The 15,645-nt window shown below is 38.5% G+C and overlaps 2 protein-coding genes across 2 annotated transcripts in view; one reads left to right on the forward strand and one right to left on the reverse strand.

Moving 5' to 3' along the window:
* The window catches only part of LOC127958744 (ADP/ATP translocase 2-like), a 30,431-nt gene extending 25,448 nt beyond the window's left edge, over window positions 1-4,983 (forward strand). The window contains exons 3-4 of the mRNA XM_052557701.1: window positions 3,331-3,471; window positions 4,236-4,983. Of these exons, the coding sequence (XP_052413661.1) occupies window positions 3,331-3,471; window positions 4,236-4,393 (299 nt within the window). The 3' untranslated portion in view covers window positions 4,394-4,983. The remainder of the gene's footprint in view (window positions 1-3,330; window positions 3,472-4,235) is intronic.
* A 795-nt stretch (window positions 4,984-5,778) lies between these two features.
* si:dkey-251i10.2 (uncharacterized protein LOC562682 homolog) lies at window positions 5,779-7,647 on the reverse strand. Its single transcript, XM_052555396.1, has 5 exons — window positions 7,399-7,647; window positions 6,909-7,021; window positions 6,429-6,538; window positions 6,170-6,234; window positions 5,779-6,035 (listed from the first exon to the last, which is right to left on the reverse strand). The coding sequence occupies exons 1-5, from the start codon at window positions 7,589-7,591 to the stop codon at window positions 5,902-5,904; spliced, it is 615 nt and encodes a 204-aa protein (XP_052411356.1). The 5' UTR covers window positions 7,592-7,647; the 3' UTR covers window positions 5,779-5,901.
* Between the last annotated feature and the right edge of the window lie 7,998 nt (window positions 7,648-15,645).

Below are 15,645 nucleotides of genomic sequence, written 5' to 3' on the forward strand. Positions count from 1 at the left end.
CTACGCCTAGATAGGTGGTTCTCTGAACTGGAGAAAGTACACTCTTCTTGGCATTCAGTCTCAAACCCAGCTCCCCCATGTGTGCGAGAACGACATCTCGATGTCGAACCGCCATCTGCTCTGATTGAGCTAAGATCAACCAATCGTCGATATAATTTAGAATGCGGATGCCCTGCATACGGAGGGGTACCAGAGCCGCATCTACACACTTCGTGAACGTGCGGGGTGAGAGTGCAAGGCCGAATGGAAGTACTCGATATTGATAAGCTTTGCCCCCGAAAGCGAACCTCAGAAACTTCCTGTGTTGTGGAAGGATGGATATGTGGAAGTATGCGTCTTTGAGATCTATCGTGACAAACCAGTCCTCGGATCTGATTTGAGCTACAACCTGTTTGACAGTAAGCATTTTGAACTTCAGTGACATAACTGAGAGGTTTAACTGACGTAGGTCTAAGATCGGACGCAACCCCCCATCCTTCTTTGGAACTATGAAATACCGGCTGTAGAACCCGGATTCCCTGTCTAGAGGAGGGACCACCTCGATGGCCTCCTTCCTTAATAGGGTATTCACTTCTTGTTCCATAACCAGAGCCTGCTGGGGGCCGACGACTGTCGGTGTAACCCCATTGAATTTCGGCGGTGGACGGCCGAATTGAATAGCGTAGCCTCTTTCTACTGTGTGCAGGACCCATTGAGAAACATTTGGCAGAAGTTTCCACGCTGCTCGAAAATGTACTAAGGGAATCAGTCTCTCGAGACTGACCTCTGGTGTAAGAGGCCCCCGAAGGGGAGGCGAGCTTCCCAGCTCCGCTACGCTCACGGGCGGAAATAACTGGGAGGGACGCTCGCGGGAGACCGCTGCGCCCTGAAACACTGGCAGGGTTGGCAGACCGGCCTCCGGAGGGTACCGGGGAGAGGCGGGCACCGTATACTGAGGTGGGAACCGCTCTGACCCCGTAGGGGCTACCCTCGAGGTCACTGGTAGCATGGCGTCAGGACCTCTTTGTCGAGGACTTCCTAGCTTCGATAATAGTACGAAGATCTGATTTTAATCTAGGAGCCCCCGACTCAGAGCGTCGCTTAGACCCTCGGTCCCGGCGTGGGGGAGCACGAGTGGCGACGCTCTGCTTTTGAGCCTCGCGGTATGAGGAGCCTGCTAGTGGCGTGGGTATCTCCCGTCCAGATAACCCACAAGAGCGACGAGGGAGGAAACTCTGGAACGCCGCCGCCTGTTTACGGGCCTCCTGGAACCTGTCGACGACAGTATTGACTGTGTCGCCGAACAGGCCCGAGGCTTGGAGCGGGGCGTCCAGGAGGCAGAACCTGTCACGGTCTTTAATTTGGGACAGGTTCAGCCACAAATGCCTCTCCGCGGCCACCAAGGCTGCCATAGACCGCCCAATTGCGCGAGCGGTCTCTTTGGTGGCGCGGAGGGAGAGATCAGCGGTCCGTCTAAGCTCTGCAATATCGTCGGACTTGATCCCCTCTCCCTCGTCTACATCTCTCAACAGGTCGGCCTGATATGCTTGAAGGACGGCCATGGTGTGAAGGCACGCCCCTGCCTGACCTGCTGCCACATAGCCCTTGCCCACTAACCCTGATGTCGTTCTCAATGCTTTAGTAGGCAAGGCCGGAGCCTTCAGAGACGACGCCGAACCGGGTGACAGATAGCCCGCAAGCGTCTGTTCAACCCGTGGCATCGCTCTGTAACCACGCTCATCGAGCCCTGTCACATTCCCATAATACTGCGAATCAGGGCCGAAAAGACGGGTGGAATATGGGTGTTTCCACGACCTCGCTATCTCATCATGGAGGTCGGGAAAAAAGGGAAGGCTCCGGGCTGGAGGTGGTTGTCTGGGCCTGAGATACCGCTCATCTAATTTACTTCTCTGCGGTTCATGTGATTTTTGTGGGGGCCAGTCTATTTTTAACTTCTCGACTGCGCGAGTAACCACCTCCAGCAGCTCCTCATACTGGGGCGAAAGGGGTGGCGAATCCCTGCCAACTGTCTCCACATCCACCTCATCAGACGAAGAGAGGTGGAGTGTCGACCCCTCGCCCTGGGCGGAAGAAACCGACGAGCGTGCTTCCGATCCCAGGGTTTGGGCGCCAGATCTAGCAGATGAGGAAGGAGATAAGGACGTGCCCGTCTCCATTCCCTCTGCCAGATCTACCTGCGAACCCCACGAGTGCAGCAGCCGCTCTGCCTCAGCAGAAGCGGGGCCAGAACCGCGGGGAACGCTGGCGAAGGCTCCCTCCTCGAAGAGAGCCCTCCGGGATCGAAGCGTCCGCATTGGCAATCGTTCACAATGCGGACAGTCAGCTCCCTCGAGAGCTGACTCAGCGTGCTTCGACCCCAGGCAAACCACGCATAAATCATGTGTGTCTCCAGCCGTGATGTAGCGCTGGCATGGAGGAACACACAGTTTATAGCGCGATTTGGTTTCGCCCTTCAAATGTCTAGTCTTTGCTTTGGACTTAGGCATTTTAGTCTACTGAACTGGACAGACAACAGTAAATAAGACTTACAAGACAGACTTATGAACATGCACACACAGAGCGCTTGCTGAAAGACGCGAAGCTGAAGCCAGCTGCGTGGCACGTGCCTTTATAGCTTCCTGGTCGCTACGTCACCCCGTCCGTGACGTCACGCTCTTCCATTGAACTGATTGCACACGATATTCAGAGTTGTTCTTGCCAAAGGCGTTCCCCCAAATGCGATCGACGCAGCTCGAGTTCCCGAAGAGGAACCACTGTTTGTTTACTGGATCAAAAGTGTCCTTACTTAAGCAAAGGAAAACCAGTCTCCTCTTGGCTTTTTTCAAAATCCTCTGATATTCAAGCTAGATTCAAGTAATTATTACATTTTGAATATGGATATTTTTCTTACAAAAACAGGAGGCCTTTGTTTACCGTGTGAGACATTTTTATTTTTATGAAAGGGCGCATTTTTATTTCAAGTCTTTTGGACTGAAGCAATCCAACACCTGCTGACTGCAATGATAGAGCTTGAAATATAAAAGACAATTTTTAATATAACTCTGACTGAATTTGTCTGAAAGAAGAAAGTCATATACACATAGGATGCCTCGGGGGTGAGTAAAACGCAGCCTTATTTTCATTTTTGGGTGAACTAACCCTTTAATATATTTTTGATTAAATCCGAGAGCTCTCGCTCAGTATTTTTAAAAACAAAAATAATGTGCAACAATGGCACCTTGAAATATTTTATTTTATTTGAGCAACTAATAATTAATTGTTAACCCTTAAAGGGCAGTTGCATTCATTTTGGTTTTTGTTATTTTAGTAAAAAATATCTGTGTTTTACAGGCATGCTACCCGACCCAAATAACACCCATATTTTTGTCAGCTGGATGATTGCACACTCAGTCACTATTATTGCTGGTTTCACATCATATCCCTTTGACACAGTACGTCGTTGTATGATGATGCAGTCTGGACGTAAAAAAGGTAATATTCAACAATTGTTTCTTCTAATGTTTCACCCAAAATGCATAGGCCTTTTTGGTGTTTGGTTCAGTTTAGTCTTAATATGATGTTAAATCAAATAAAAATATGCTGAAAATATTTGGAGAAATTTAGAAACCTATTATATAAGATGCTCACCAATTGATGCTCTGCAGTGAATGAAGGATCACAATAATTCACAAGTAATCCAAATGACTCCAGTCCACCAATTAACATCTTGTAAAGTGAAAAGCTACATGTTTGTAACAAATTCATCAAGACAGTTTTAACTTCAAACTGTCACTTCCAGGTAAAATATGATTATTCTATCCATAATATTGTATTTCAAGTGAAAAGTAATCTCTTCTGAATCAATATCGGAAAAACAACAGGGGATGGACTTTTTCACTGGAGGAAGTGTTATTTAAAGACTGAACATTTTGGACAGAAGTGAAAGTTTAAAGTGATGGATTTTTTTTTCATAGAAACATGCATCTTTTCACTTTACAAGGCATTAATTGTTTGACTGGAGTGGTGTGGATTTCTGTGAAGTTTTTATCAGCAGTTTGGACTCTCATTCTGACGGCACCCATTCACTGCAGAGGATCCATTGGTGAGCAAGTGATGTGATGCTACATTACTCAAAATCTGTTCTGATGATTTAATTCATTTGACATTTACAATCTTGGATGGCTTAATGGTGAGTAAATGTTTTTAAAATTTTCCTTTTTGGGGGAACTATTCCTTAAGTGTTTAATTCATTCTAGCTGACATAATGTACAGCGGCACTATTGACTGCTGGAGGAAGATTGCACGTGATGAGGGTGGAAAGGCCTTCTTCAAGGGCGCCTGGTCCAATGTGCTCAGGAGTATGGGCGGAGCCATTGTCCTGGTTCTGTATGACGAGCTCAAGAAGATTATGTGACACTATAAAAAATTCATTATTTAAAGGAAAAATTGTGAATTATGTGAAAGGACTCTCACTTTACTTGTGAAGCCTGACTAGTGTTGCACTAATAGTTATATAAAAGATAATACAGTATATGTGTATATGTTTAGAATGTTTTTTCCTTTCTTTTCTTAAATGTTTCTTCTCTTCCCTAGCTTACATTATTGCACATGCAATGAATGGACTTGACGTAATACAGATGCATTCTTTTGTTGTTGTTGTTCAGTCTTAATTTGATTTACAATACCAGAAGCTGAGGAATATTTATATTTTAATGGTACTGTAGTTCATTTTATTTCCAAACCTAAGCTAAAATGCTATTTAATTTCAGACACAAATCTTGGTTATATGATATAACAGTGCAATATATTATTCATTCCATTATTATTATTATTATTATTATTATTATTATTATTATTATTATTATTATTATTATTATTATTATTATTATTAAAGAACAACTGGAATCCATTTTCCATATGTGTTACTTTTTTAATTACTGGTCCCTATCAAACATATCATTGCTTTTTCATATTCTGAGCTGTCACATCTGGACATTCAAGAGTGTGCCCATTGTTTATGTTTTATTTATAATTTTGTTTATTATTTGACTTTTTTTTTGTGATTTGTCAAAAGGAAAGAAATAAATAAAACTGAAATAAAAGTCTGATTAAAGATTTGTACTAATACATTGGAGACAACTTTCTGAATTAAACATGCAACATACTTATGTTGTATAAGCAATGCAGCATATAACAGTTTGAAAGGATACACATGCTTAAAAAAATATTATATATAATTTGTAGTAAGAAATTCAGTTTAAGTAGTATAATGCTTTTTATAATTCACATTATTCAAAAACGTCTTCAAGGGAAATTTTATGAAACTATGTGTTTTAAAGCAAGCTGCAGCTTATAGTGGTTCAAATCTATCTTTTAAGGTATTTTATTTTATTTCTTTACAGTAATGCAGCACTGAAGTTCTGAATGATTTCTTCTGTGTCTTGAATAAGGATGTTCCATAACTGAATTTTAAATAACAAATTACTGTCAAACATGACACCAAAAATCTAACTTTAGGAAATGGCTTATTTTAACTATCATTATTTTATTTTGTTGTGTTAATCTATTATTATTAGTATCATTATTAGTAGTATTAGTAGTAGTAGTAGTATTGCAGAAATAGTGCCTGTATCCCAATCACTCCTTTCAACTTCCATTGGTGAAACAACAAAATACTCAGCAGGATAATGTTGTGTACTCAGCAGGATAATGTTCCTGATTTTCACCAGAGTGACAAGATCTTGAAATATATGTAAGGGATAATGAACATTCATCCTGTCATTAAATAAAACCCAAAACACAATAAAACATTTTTGTGCATTACATTATTTATTTTTATTTAGTGAGGCAAATAAAACTATGTCTTAATGTATATTATTGGTTAAATATTTTATATAGAGTAACTGAGCTAGTACAACTTAATCAGTATTGGATCATTATAAAGCAACCATGTATTGAACAAAATGACAAAAAGACAAAAAGTAACAGGGTTACAATCCTTGGGGTGGCAATCCTTTCGGCACTACTATATACATCAAGTGATGTTCCTCCTTTACCTGATAATAAGGAGACAAAAGGTCAAACTGTTTAATAAATGGCACATGGATTATTCCTTGCTTTTACGTATGTCAATTCTTTGTGACAGCCTTTTATTTTTTTACACAAAATGTATAAAACAAAATGTACTCACTGGAAGTCAAAGTTGAAGACATCACATCTACCCAGAACACAGTGCGTTGCTGGGCTACTGTGGCCCTAAGAAATATGTTGAGAAATATTGAAGTGTTTGATAATTTTTATAAATTATTTAAGGGGTAGTGGGGGGCTTCTAATCTAAAATTAACAACAGTATTAGCATACAAACTACTTTTTTTGCACAAACTTACAAATTACATTATTAGCACAGTCATGTAGTATGAATTTGAGTTTTTGTTTTTGTTCACTCTTACTTGAAGATCACATTTTTAGCTGTAGCTGGTGGAATCCAGGTATATACAGTGGAGTTGTTTTTTATGTTGGTGTTGGCATGGGTGATTGCACCTTGCTGGTTTCCTGAACACTAGGGAACATAAGTGTACAACCTTCACTAACTACAATTACCAAATTTAAAACACTTGTTGGTATACCAAATAACATTTCTGAATGTTTAGTTATACAACCCAGAAAAAAAGGAGGGGGTTTATCTTGTAAAATGAATAGCTATGTAGTCTCTGATTGGAGTTTCCATAATTAGTCCACTTAGTGTTAACTGTGGTAACTATGAAAATAACTTACATTTTTGTAACGGGTGCAGTTTGACATTTTTAAATTATTTAAATGGGTTCTGTTTCATTTGAATCATATCTTATCATAATACATAATATATCAGATATAGCAATTGCAGTACAATAGAAGCATAATCTTTAACTTTACACACTCCAAAGCCTTACCGCTAAGAACTTTGTGTTAGTTGGAGGTGTCTGCCAGGTTCCTATTGCTTTTGAGTCGGATCCAGAGCGAGCCTCAAGGAGAACACCACTATAGTCTGGACCTTTGATTACAACTGACAAACAACAAATAAACAACCATTAAAACCAGAGATGCTATCACCACTGTCCTCATTTTAGGTGATATACATGCATTAAATTAAAAACAAGGAAAAACAGACCAAAACAAAATAAAACAAAAAAGTAATCTCCAAGTTTTGTTTCCAAATAGATTTATGGACAACACATTTTAAATTCTTGATTGAGAGGATTTTCCATATTTTAACACTTCCTTGGTATGCAGTTATTAATTACATAACAGTATAGCAAGACTTTGGATTCAGACATGCAGATCTTGCAAAAAAAAAAAAAAAAAAAAAATGAATCAATTTACAAAATGTAGCTTCTAAAACAGTGACCCCATCATATTTGCTTTATCCAAATTGTCCCATACCTGTAATAGGTTTGCCAGTCTGAAAAGTTGTGCTGCTTGGATGGATGGTGTATGGAGCAGGGTTTGGCTTGGGCTGTACTCCTCCATGCCTGGGCATCATATCCACACAAGCAGAAGTTGGTGCCCCACTTGGATAGGACAGAACAGATGTCAAAACTTGTAATATGACAAGCCCAAAAAACACAGCATCCATGATTCCTGAAAAAGGCTTTTTCAACAGCTCATTTGCAATAATACAGTGCCACACAGCTAATTTATACACACTTTCCCAAATCACGGGGTGGACAATCGACTTTTGAAAGGCACTTTTGCTGAGTCACAATTGCATAAAAAAATTGCCATTTCATGCCAGCACAATGCATTAAGTATTCATATAGTGTCAGGTGGTATGGTTTTCAAAAAGGAAAATGTGAATGTGAAGTTTCAGTCATTGATCTGGACAAAGAAACAAAGCAATCTTCTGTTAGGAAGGAAATGAGCATGGAAAATGTACATTTTCCCTGCTCAATTTATTATCTTTCCTTGTGTTTGGGTGGTGGCATATGAGATTGGGTCTTTGTTAAACAGCCTTTTTTATGCTTTGTGTAACATAATTTATAAAACATTAAATGGTAAAGCCTAAGTTGTTATTTTATTTTATTTATCAGATTTTATTTTTTTATTTTTTATCAGTAAATGTACACAAACTACAGTGATCTCAAAAAGTATCTTGAGGCTTAAGCAAAGACTAGCAATAATTTTTTTTCAAATCCAAATAAATGAAGAGATAAATTGAATCGCATCATCATTTAAACCTTAAAAAAATACATGTTTTTTTTACATCCTGAGAGTCACTGTTGTTGTAGAGAGTACATGTTTTGCTTTGATTGCTTTTTGTTCTTCCTTTCTCTCTTTTTCACAGGATTGGATCAGGCCAAAGTGATTTCCAACTATGACTGTTGAGAGTGGAACCAAAGAGCAGAATCTGAATGCAGAGTCTCATGCTTGACATGTGACACACAGCAGGCACAATACCACTATATAACTGATATAGGTGTATGTCCTTACTGAAAAAACAAAACAAAGCCATCACAGAAACTTTTTATAGTTTTCACAACAAATAACCATTACGTACATTACAAACCATCATCTTTTAACCATTAAAACTATAAAAAAAAAATATATATAGTGCGTTTTGGGTCATATTCCATAAGGATTTATTGATTTTAACAAGCCACCTATAAACGCAAGCAATTACCAGTAAAGACCAACAGGGTCCATTAAAGTTTCCTGTAAAATCAAAACAAGTCCCATTACAACCAGTAAAACCATTAAAATATTTGGAACGGTGTCTATTGTTTTTATTTTTTTATTTTTATTTATATAGTTTTATTATTATTATCACTTTTTTTTTTATACTCCCAAAATCTATCATGAAATATCTTGATTCTCAAATATGTGGAAGTATGCATTTTGCACCTTTATAGATTATGCTAGTTGATCTAAAATGGGCGATGGGCAAAGAAGCCTTATAGGGTAATTTTTAACTTCCCATAAGCACCAGATATGGGTGTCATACCATAAACTATTTTTTTAATACAATTGACTTTGTATTTAATTTTGAATTTGATTAGAACATTGTAAGTTACTAATTATCCTGTAACACTTTTATTGTACTGTGGTGTATTTCGCCGGTTCTCAGAAGAATCACACTCAGTCAGGGGTTTCTCACCGAAGAAAAGACTTTATTTTAAACAAAACAAAGTCGAGAGGACGTTGCAAGGAACTCTCCCGTGCGTTATTTGGTTTTTCCTTATATACATCATACATGGGGCGGTCCCACATAGACATGTCTCCTTTTAGACCATCATAAATCACAAGGGGAGGGGAGGCCTTTAAGGTATGTCTGACCATATGCTTATCTCTGTGCATTCCAGGGCATAGGCAACTTGTCTATTAGATTTTAGGCCTGTAAGAGTTTAATAGAATAATAACTTTAAAACAAAAATGGCTAGATTCACATTGATTATATACTTGATTAATTGAAACTTTACTAATAAAAATCTTCCACATATTCTCCCCTTTGAGACTTAATAAGTCTCACATTTGATTATTCTTATCCAGAGTGCTACTCCATAATCCAGTCATATTAGTTACACTACCTAGTGACTAAATAAGTCACATTGTATTATCACCAGTGACTAGATTATGGAATTCCACTCTGAGGGATTACTGGACCAAACATCTCTCTCCTTATTTGACGAGGAGGGAGTAAAAGATCCAGTCTCCCAAATTCCTTCTTTAATAGTACACAATGTTAAAAGCGTGAGCGTGTAATTGGTTCAGCACTTGCCTGTGGTTATCACAGTTATGTATAAAAGACATAAAATACATACATTACATCAATAATTGAATATCACAAGATTATAAAAGTTGATCTTTGGCTCCGATACTTTATGTATCGTAGAGAGCCTCCCTGGGCCAAAGTTCAACTGGCACTTATATCCGGGGTATGGTTAACCCTTAGACATCTTCATCATCCTCAGAGTTGATAGAACTATCGTCCAAAGTTTGCTCATTCAAGTTCAGTTTGTTTAGCCATCCTTCATAATATTCCTCCAGACTCTTTTCAATGATCCTTTGTTGATTAATTGGGACTTTTATCACTCCCATTTGCTTAACAGTAGCATTGATGATTAATGATCTTAATAAAGGTAATACACAGCAAAATAATAATCCTCCTATTAATATGGCAACTCCTAAAAACATTCCTAGTTTAACAAACCATGCTCCCCATGCTCCAAATTTCACATCAATCCAATCCCAAATGTGTTGGTCTCTTCCGGCATTTGTTGTAATTTCATTTCTTAATTTTTTAATTTTTGTCATAACTTCACTGAAAGCTCCTCCAGGGGCGGTGTTATTTGGGATAAATGTACAACATTGATCTCCAAACATAACACAAACTCCTCCCTTGTCTGCCAAGAGCCAATTAAGAGCCTGTCTATTTTGCCATGTCATTCTGCTTGTTGCATGCACTTGGTCGCCTAGTAAAGTTAAAGCCTCATCAGTATAATTAATGAATCTTTGTTGATTATAATAGATATAATTAATCCACTCTGTATTTTTGTTTGGTGTGATCCAAACCAGGATTGACTCAAAACCTCCTTTTATTTCACTTCTTGCCTTGAATTTATTAGGAATTCCTCTTGGCTGTCCAATTGAGTCTAAATAAACGTCAGGGTCTGGCTCGTATCCTCTTTTAGTTCTATTGTCTTCCTTTTTCGTGCTCTGTTCTGTTCCCCATTGTGCCATGCTAACTTCTTGAAGTAACCTTACTCTTACACATATACCTTTCCATCCAGCTGGTAAAGACGGCAATAATATTTCACCTCCACAGATCCAAAAGAAATCTGCTATTATTAATGATTGATCTTCATAAATTTCTATTGGAGGTAAGGCTATAGTTTGATTTTCACATTTTTCAGGTGCTATCTTACTTCCTTTAGTTGTTCCGAATGCTAAAAGATCTGGAGCTCTAGAAGGAACTCCTGATTTCCAAGAATTTTTCTTATCTATATACCAAATAATACCACATCTTCCTTTAAATTTACCCACATCTTGGGTTCCTTTTGGTTTATGGAAACACTCATATTCTTGTTTATAATCTATGCTATACCATTTTGGAATCTCTATTTTTTGTTTTTCAATTTTTATATTTTGACCGATATCTGAATACTGACACCAGGATCCCCAGAGTGGTCTAAAGAAATAATCTGTTAATTTAGGATTTCCTAAAAATCCAAGGCATTCGGCAATACAATATGGCCTGGTAAAATCTGTTAAATGACAAAAGTTTCTTCCAAATTGGGCACATTTTCGGTAGTCATATGGATTTGGTATGGCTATTACTTTGTTTAACGGAGATTTGGAGCACAGCAAGCAATTTTCTTTTCCTGTTTCTTTAGCTGTAAAGGCTGCCCATTTATACCATTCATTATTTTGGGCTGTATCCCATAATGCATCAATTTGACTAACGTCTTCATCACCTTGAACATCATAATCAATGTCTCTACGATTTTTGATTATCGTTGGTTCTGTTGGGTTGATCACATTATCACTTTTGTTCAAAGGTTGTAAAGTCAATTGAAGGGAAGTCAGGTTGCTTTCTATCGGTTGAGTTTGAGTCTGCATTATGAGATTCATTAGGCATAGAATGGTCTTCAGACATGTTGTCAGACTTATTCTCTGTCCTCTCCAGTTTGTCTGACAGGAGGAAAGAGCTCTCGTCAGTTTGCACTTCATCATGTGTCTCTGATTCTTCCTCATTGCTCTCTCCTGTATTGTCTGGTTGTCTGCTTTCCTTTCTTTCTGCCTTTCCTGTGGGAACTCTAGTACAGTGGTTTAGATGATACCAGGTTGTGCTTCCCTCCACTTGGACTGCTGTTGGAGTAGCTCTCACCACTGTGTAGGGTCCTTCTCTCCTGGGCTCATTCCATTTTCTCCGGAATACCCTCAGATAAACTTGGTCCCCTGGAACAACTGGACAGACCGTCTCCGATTCCTCACTGGGCTCTTTTCTTTTTTCCTGTAAATAGATAGCTTTATGTATGGCAGTTAGTTTCTTCATATAAGAGCGAAGTTCCATTTGTAATTGTTCTAGAGGAGGTCCTTTATAGGGACCTCTACAATATGGCACAGGCATGGGTCGACCCGTAAGCATTTCATGCGGTGTTAAGTGTGTGCTCCTGTTAGTTTGCATGCGATAGCTCATTAGTGCGAGCGGTAATGCATCAATCCAATTAAGTTTAGTACTTTCACATATTTTGTTTATTTTAGCCTTGATAACTCCATTAACCCTCTCCACTATCCCTTGTGACTGAGGTCTATAAACGCATCCTAGTCTCTGTTTTATTCTTAATTGTTGCAACACTTGTTTCACAGTTTTTTGTATGAATGCCGACCCATTATCTGAACTTATTTCTGATGGAATTCCAAATCTAGGAATTACCTCTCTTGTTAGGAATTTAATTACAGTTCCTGCTCCTAGATCCGCGGATGGTACTGCTTCCACCCATCTGCTAAACCTGTCTATGATAACAAGCATGTATCTTTTGCCTTGTACACGCTTTATCATATCCACATAATCACATACAAGATGTTTAAAGGGGCCTTCAGGTGTTGGAATATGGCCTATTGGTGTCACCATGCCTTTTCTTACATTGTATTTAGCACATACTTCACATGTGGACAAAAATTCATCCACCATTGCATATAAATAAGGAGACCAATATCCTTGCTGTTTAATTTTTCTTACTACTTCTCCCCTTGCACAATGGTCAAAACCATGTGCATCTGTAATAAGAATATTCAACAGTGAAGTAGGTGCAACAATGTGTCCTTCATGTGTACGCCAAATTTCCTGTGAGTCTTTTTTAGCTCCCCTTTGTTGCCACATTGATTGTTCATAGGGGCCTGCTTGTTGTTGTATTCGAATAATGTCATCCAATTGAGGATGAGGCTCGATAAGTACAACAGGTGCTAATACTGCTACTTGACACCCTGAAGCTTTTTTAGCTTCTAGATCTGCTGCATTATTTCCTTTGATGACATAGTCATTTCCCTTCTTGTGTGCTTGACATTTGATTATTGCTAGTCGTTTTGGTAGCATCATAGCAGAAATCAATTGCCCTATTTGTTCACTATGTTGAATGGGAGTCCCATCACTCTTTTTGAAACCTCTTTGTTTTCACACTGCTCCGAATAGATGACATACACCATGAGCATACGCTGAATCTGTAAAAATGTTAGCAGTTTGTCCTTTTGCTAACTGACATGCAGTTGTGAGAGCTTTTAATTCTGCTAATTGAGCAGAGCAGGGCTGTACACAATGTTGTGATATCACAGATTCAAATTCTTTTTTGTTTTTCTTCACTACTGAATATCCTGTATGATTTCCTTCGTGATCCCTAAAGCTAGAACCATCTACAAAGTAAGTTACTTCTGCTTCAGTAATAGGTGTTGATTCTAGATCTGGTCGTAATCTAGTAAATGCCAAGGACTCATTCACACACTCATGAGGTTCTCCTTCAAAAGCCAAAGGAATTAATTCAGCTGGATTAACTGTATGGCATCTTTTAATAGTAATATCTGGATATGTGAGTAATGAGGAATAGGCTAGAATTCGAGCTTGTGTCAGAACAAATTTCCCTTGTTCTATTAATTCCACAACTTTGTGATGGGTATATATTGTTACTGGATACCCCATAGTTATTGTGGATGCTTTTTCATAAGCATAATACACTGCAGCTAAACCCTGTTGGTAACATGGTGGGTATCCCTGGGCTACATTGTCTAACTTTGTGCTGTAGTATGCTATAGGCTGTTTTTTCCTCCCACTACAGGTCTCTTGCATTAATACAGCTGATGCATAACCATCAACTCTATTTGCCACGTATAGATGAAACATTTTATCATATTCTGCCATTCCCAGGGCAGGGGCCTGTTGTAATTCTTTTTTTATTGCTTCAAATGCTAGTAAGGCATCTGTGTTCCATTTTAATGGATTTCTTAAATGTTGTAATCCTGCTTGTTTCATAATTTCTCTCAAAGGCCCTGTCTTAACTGCATAGTCTTCTATCCAATCGGCACTAAAGCCTGTCATTCCTAGAAACGTCATCATTTGTCCTACTGTCTGAGGTAACGGTGTTTTACTTATACCTTCTAACTGAGCTGGTGCTATAGCTCGGGTACCAAATGCAATTAATCTTCCCAAGTATTCCACTTGAGGCTGGCAATACTGCAATTTGTTTTTAGACACCTTGTGCCCTCCTTCTGCTAATTTTGTCAACACCTTAATTGAGTCTTTGTGACATTGTTCTAGTGAGGTAGAACAGATAATCAAATCATCCATGTATTGTAATAGTGTACCGTCTATTACAAGGTCTTCTAAATCATCCTTCAAAATCTTGTTGAATATATGTGGTGAATGTTTATATCCCTGAGGAAGCCTGGTATATGTATATTGCTTATTTGCAAGTGTAAATGCAAATAAATATTTACTCTCTTCTGCAAGCGGTACACTAAAGTAGGCAGAGCAAAGATCAATTACAGTAAAGTATTTGGCATCAGGAGGGACATTTGTCAGTAAAGTGTGCGGGTTTGGTACCTCAGCTGGCATATCTTCTGTTATTTCATTTATTGTTCGTAAATCATGAACAAGTCGCCATCTATTTTTGTCTGATTTGATTACAGGCATAATTGGAGTGTTACAGTAACTAGTAGTTTCTATCAATACCCCTGCCTTCACTAAGCCTTCAATTGTCTCCTTTATTCCTGCTTCCGCATCTGCCCGTAAGGGATATTGTGCTTTTCTAGGCAGACGTGCATTTGGCTTTAGTTGAACTCTTACTGGATTTGCTGATTTTATTAATCCAATATCTGTGTCATGTTGAGACCATAGCTCAGTTGGTACCTGACACTCCATTTCCTTAAATAATTCAGTCTCATTTGTGTTTATTAAATCAGATGCTGTAGTCATCTGTGTCATTTTATTTTGGCTGATAACTACTTCCTGTGGAATTCCCAGCAAACTGGTTGCACACAGAATTTTGATGTAATTTTTGTCAGCTGAATGAAAAATCAATGGGTTTTCTGTTGATTCCCATTTGCTTTGTTCTGCCCTTTTCATCATTGGTCCTAAATCTTTTGCTTTCCAATTTCTTCCTACATATACTGCAATATGCGGGACAGAGTTATTTACATTGAACCATTTTTTGACAAACTCACTTTCTGTTATGTTTAAAGCTGCTCCCTCCTTACCTATGATGATGTACTGGGAGACTATTTCAATCTGCTGTCCTTTTGTTTCTTTTTGCCATTTCTGTTCTATATCTTCATCCCTTTCTTGATCATACATCATTGTGCAATGAAATTCAGACTTTGATAGCTGTGCTTCAGGTATCTGTGCTTCAATAAACTTTCCCCATTTATTGACTGTCTGTCTCACATCTTGTTCTATCTGTCCTATCCAAAAAACATTTGCTTTTGGCTCTGCAACCATCATTTGTTTTTCTGTTCCTATTGAATCAATATATATACCTTCTGGAGAACACCAAATTTGTAGTCCTAATTTACATAATGCATCTCTTCCTAACAAATTAATAGGAGTTTGATTTGATACCAGAATGGGCATTGTTATACTTTGATCTTTTGTTTGTAGACACACTGGAGCTGTTATGGGAATCAATTGCATTTTTCCCGAGAATC

The sequence above is a fragment of the Carassius gibelio genome, chromosome B5 (genome assembly GCF_023724105.1).
Source record: "Carassius gibelio isolate Cgi1373 ecotype wild population from Czech Republic chromosome B5, carGib1.2-hapl.c, whole genome shotgun sequence".
Classification (NCBI taxonomy): Eukaryota; Metazoa; Chordata; class Actinopteri; order Cypriniformes; family Cyprinidae; genus Carassius; species Carassius gibelio.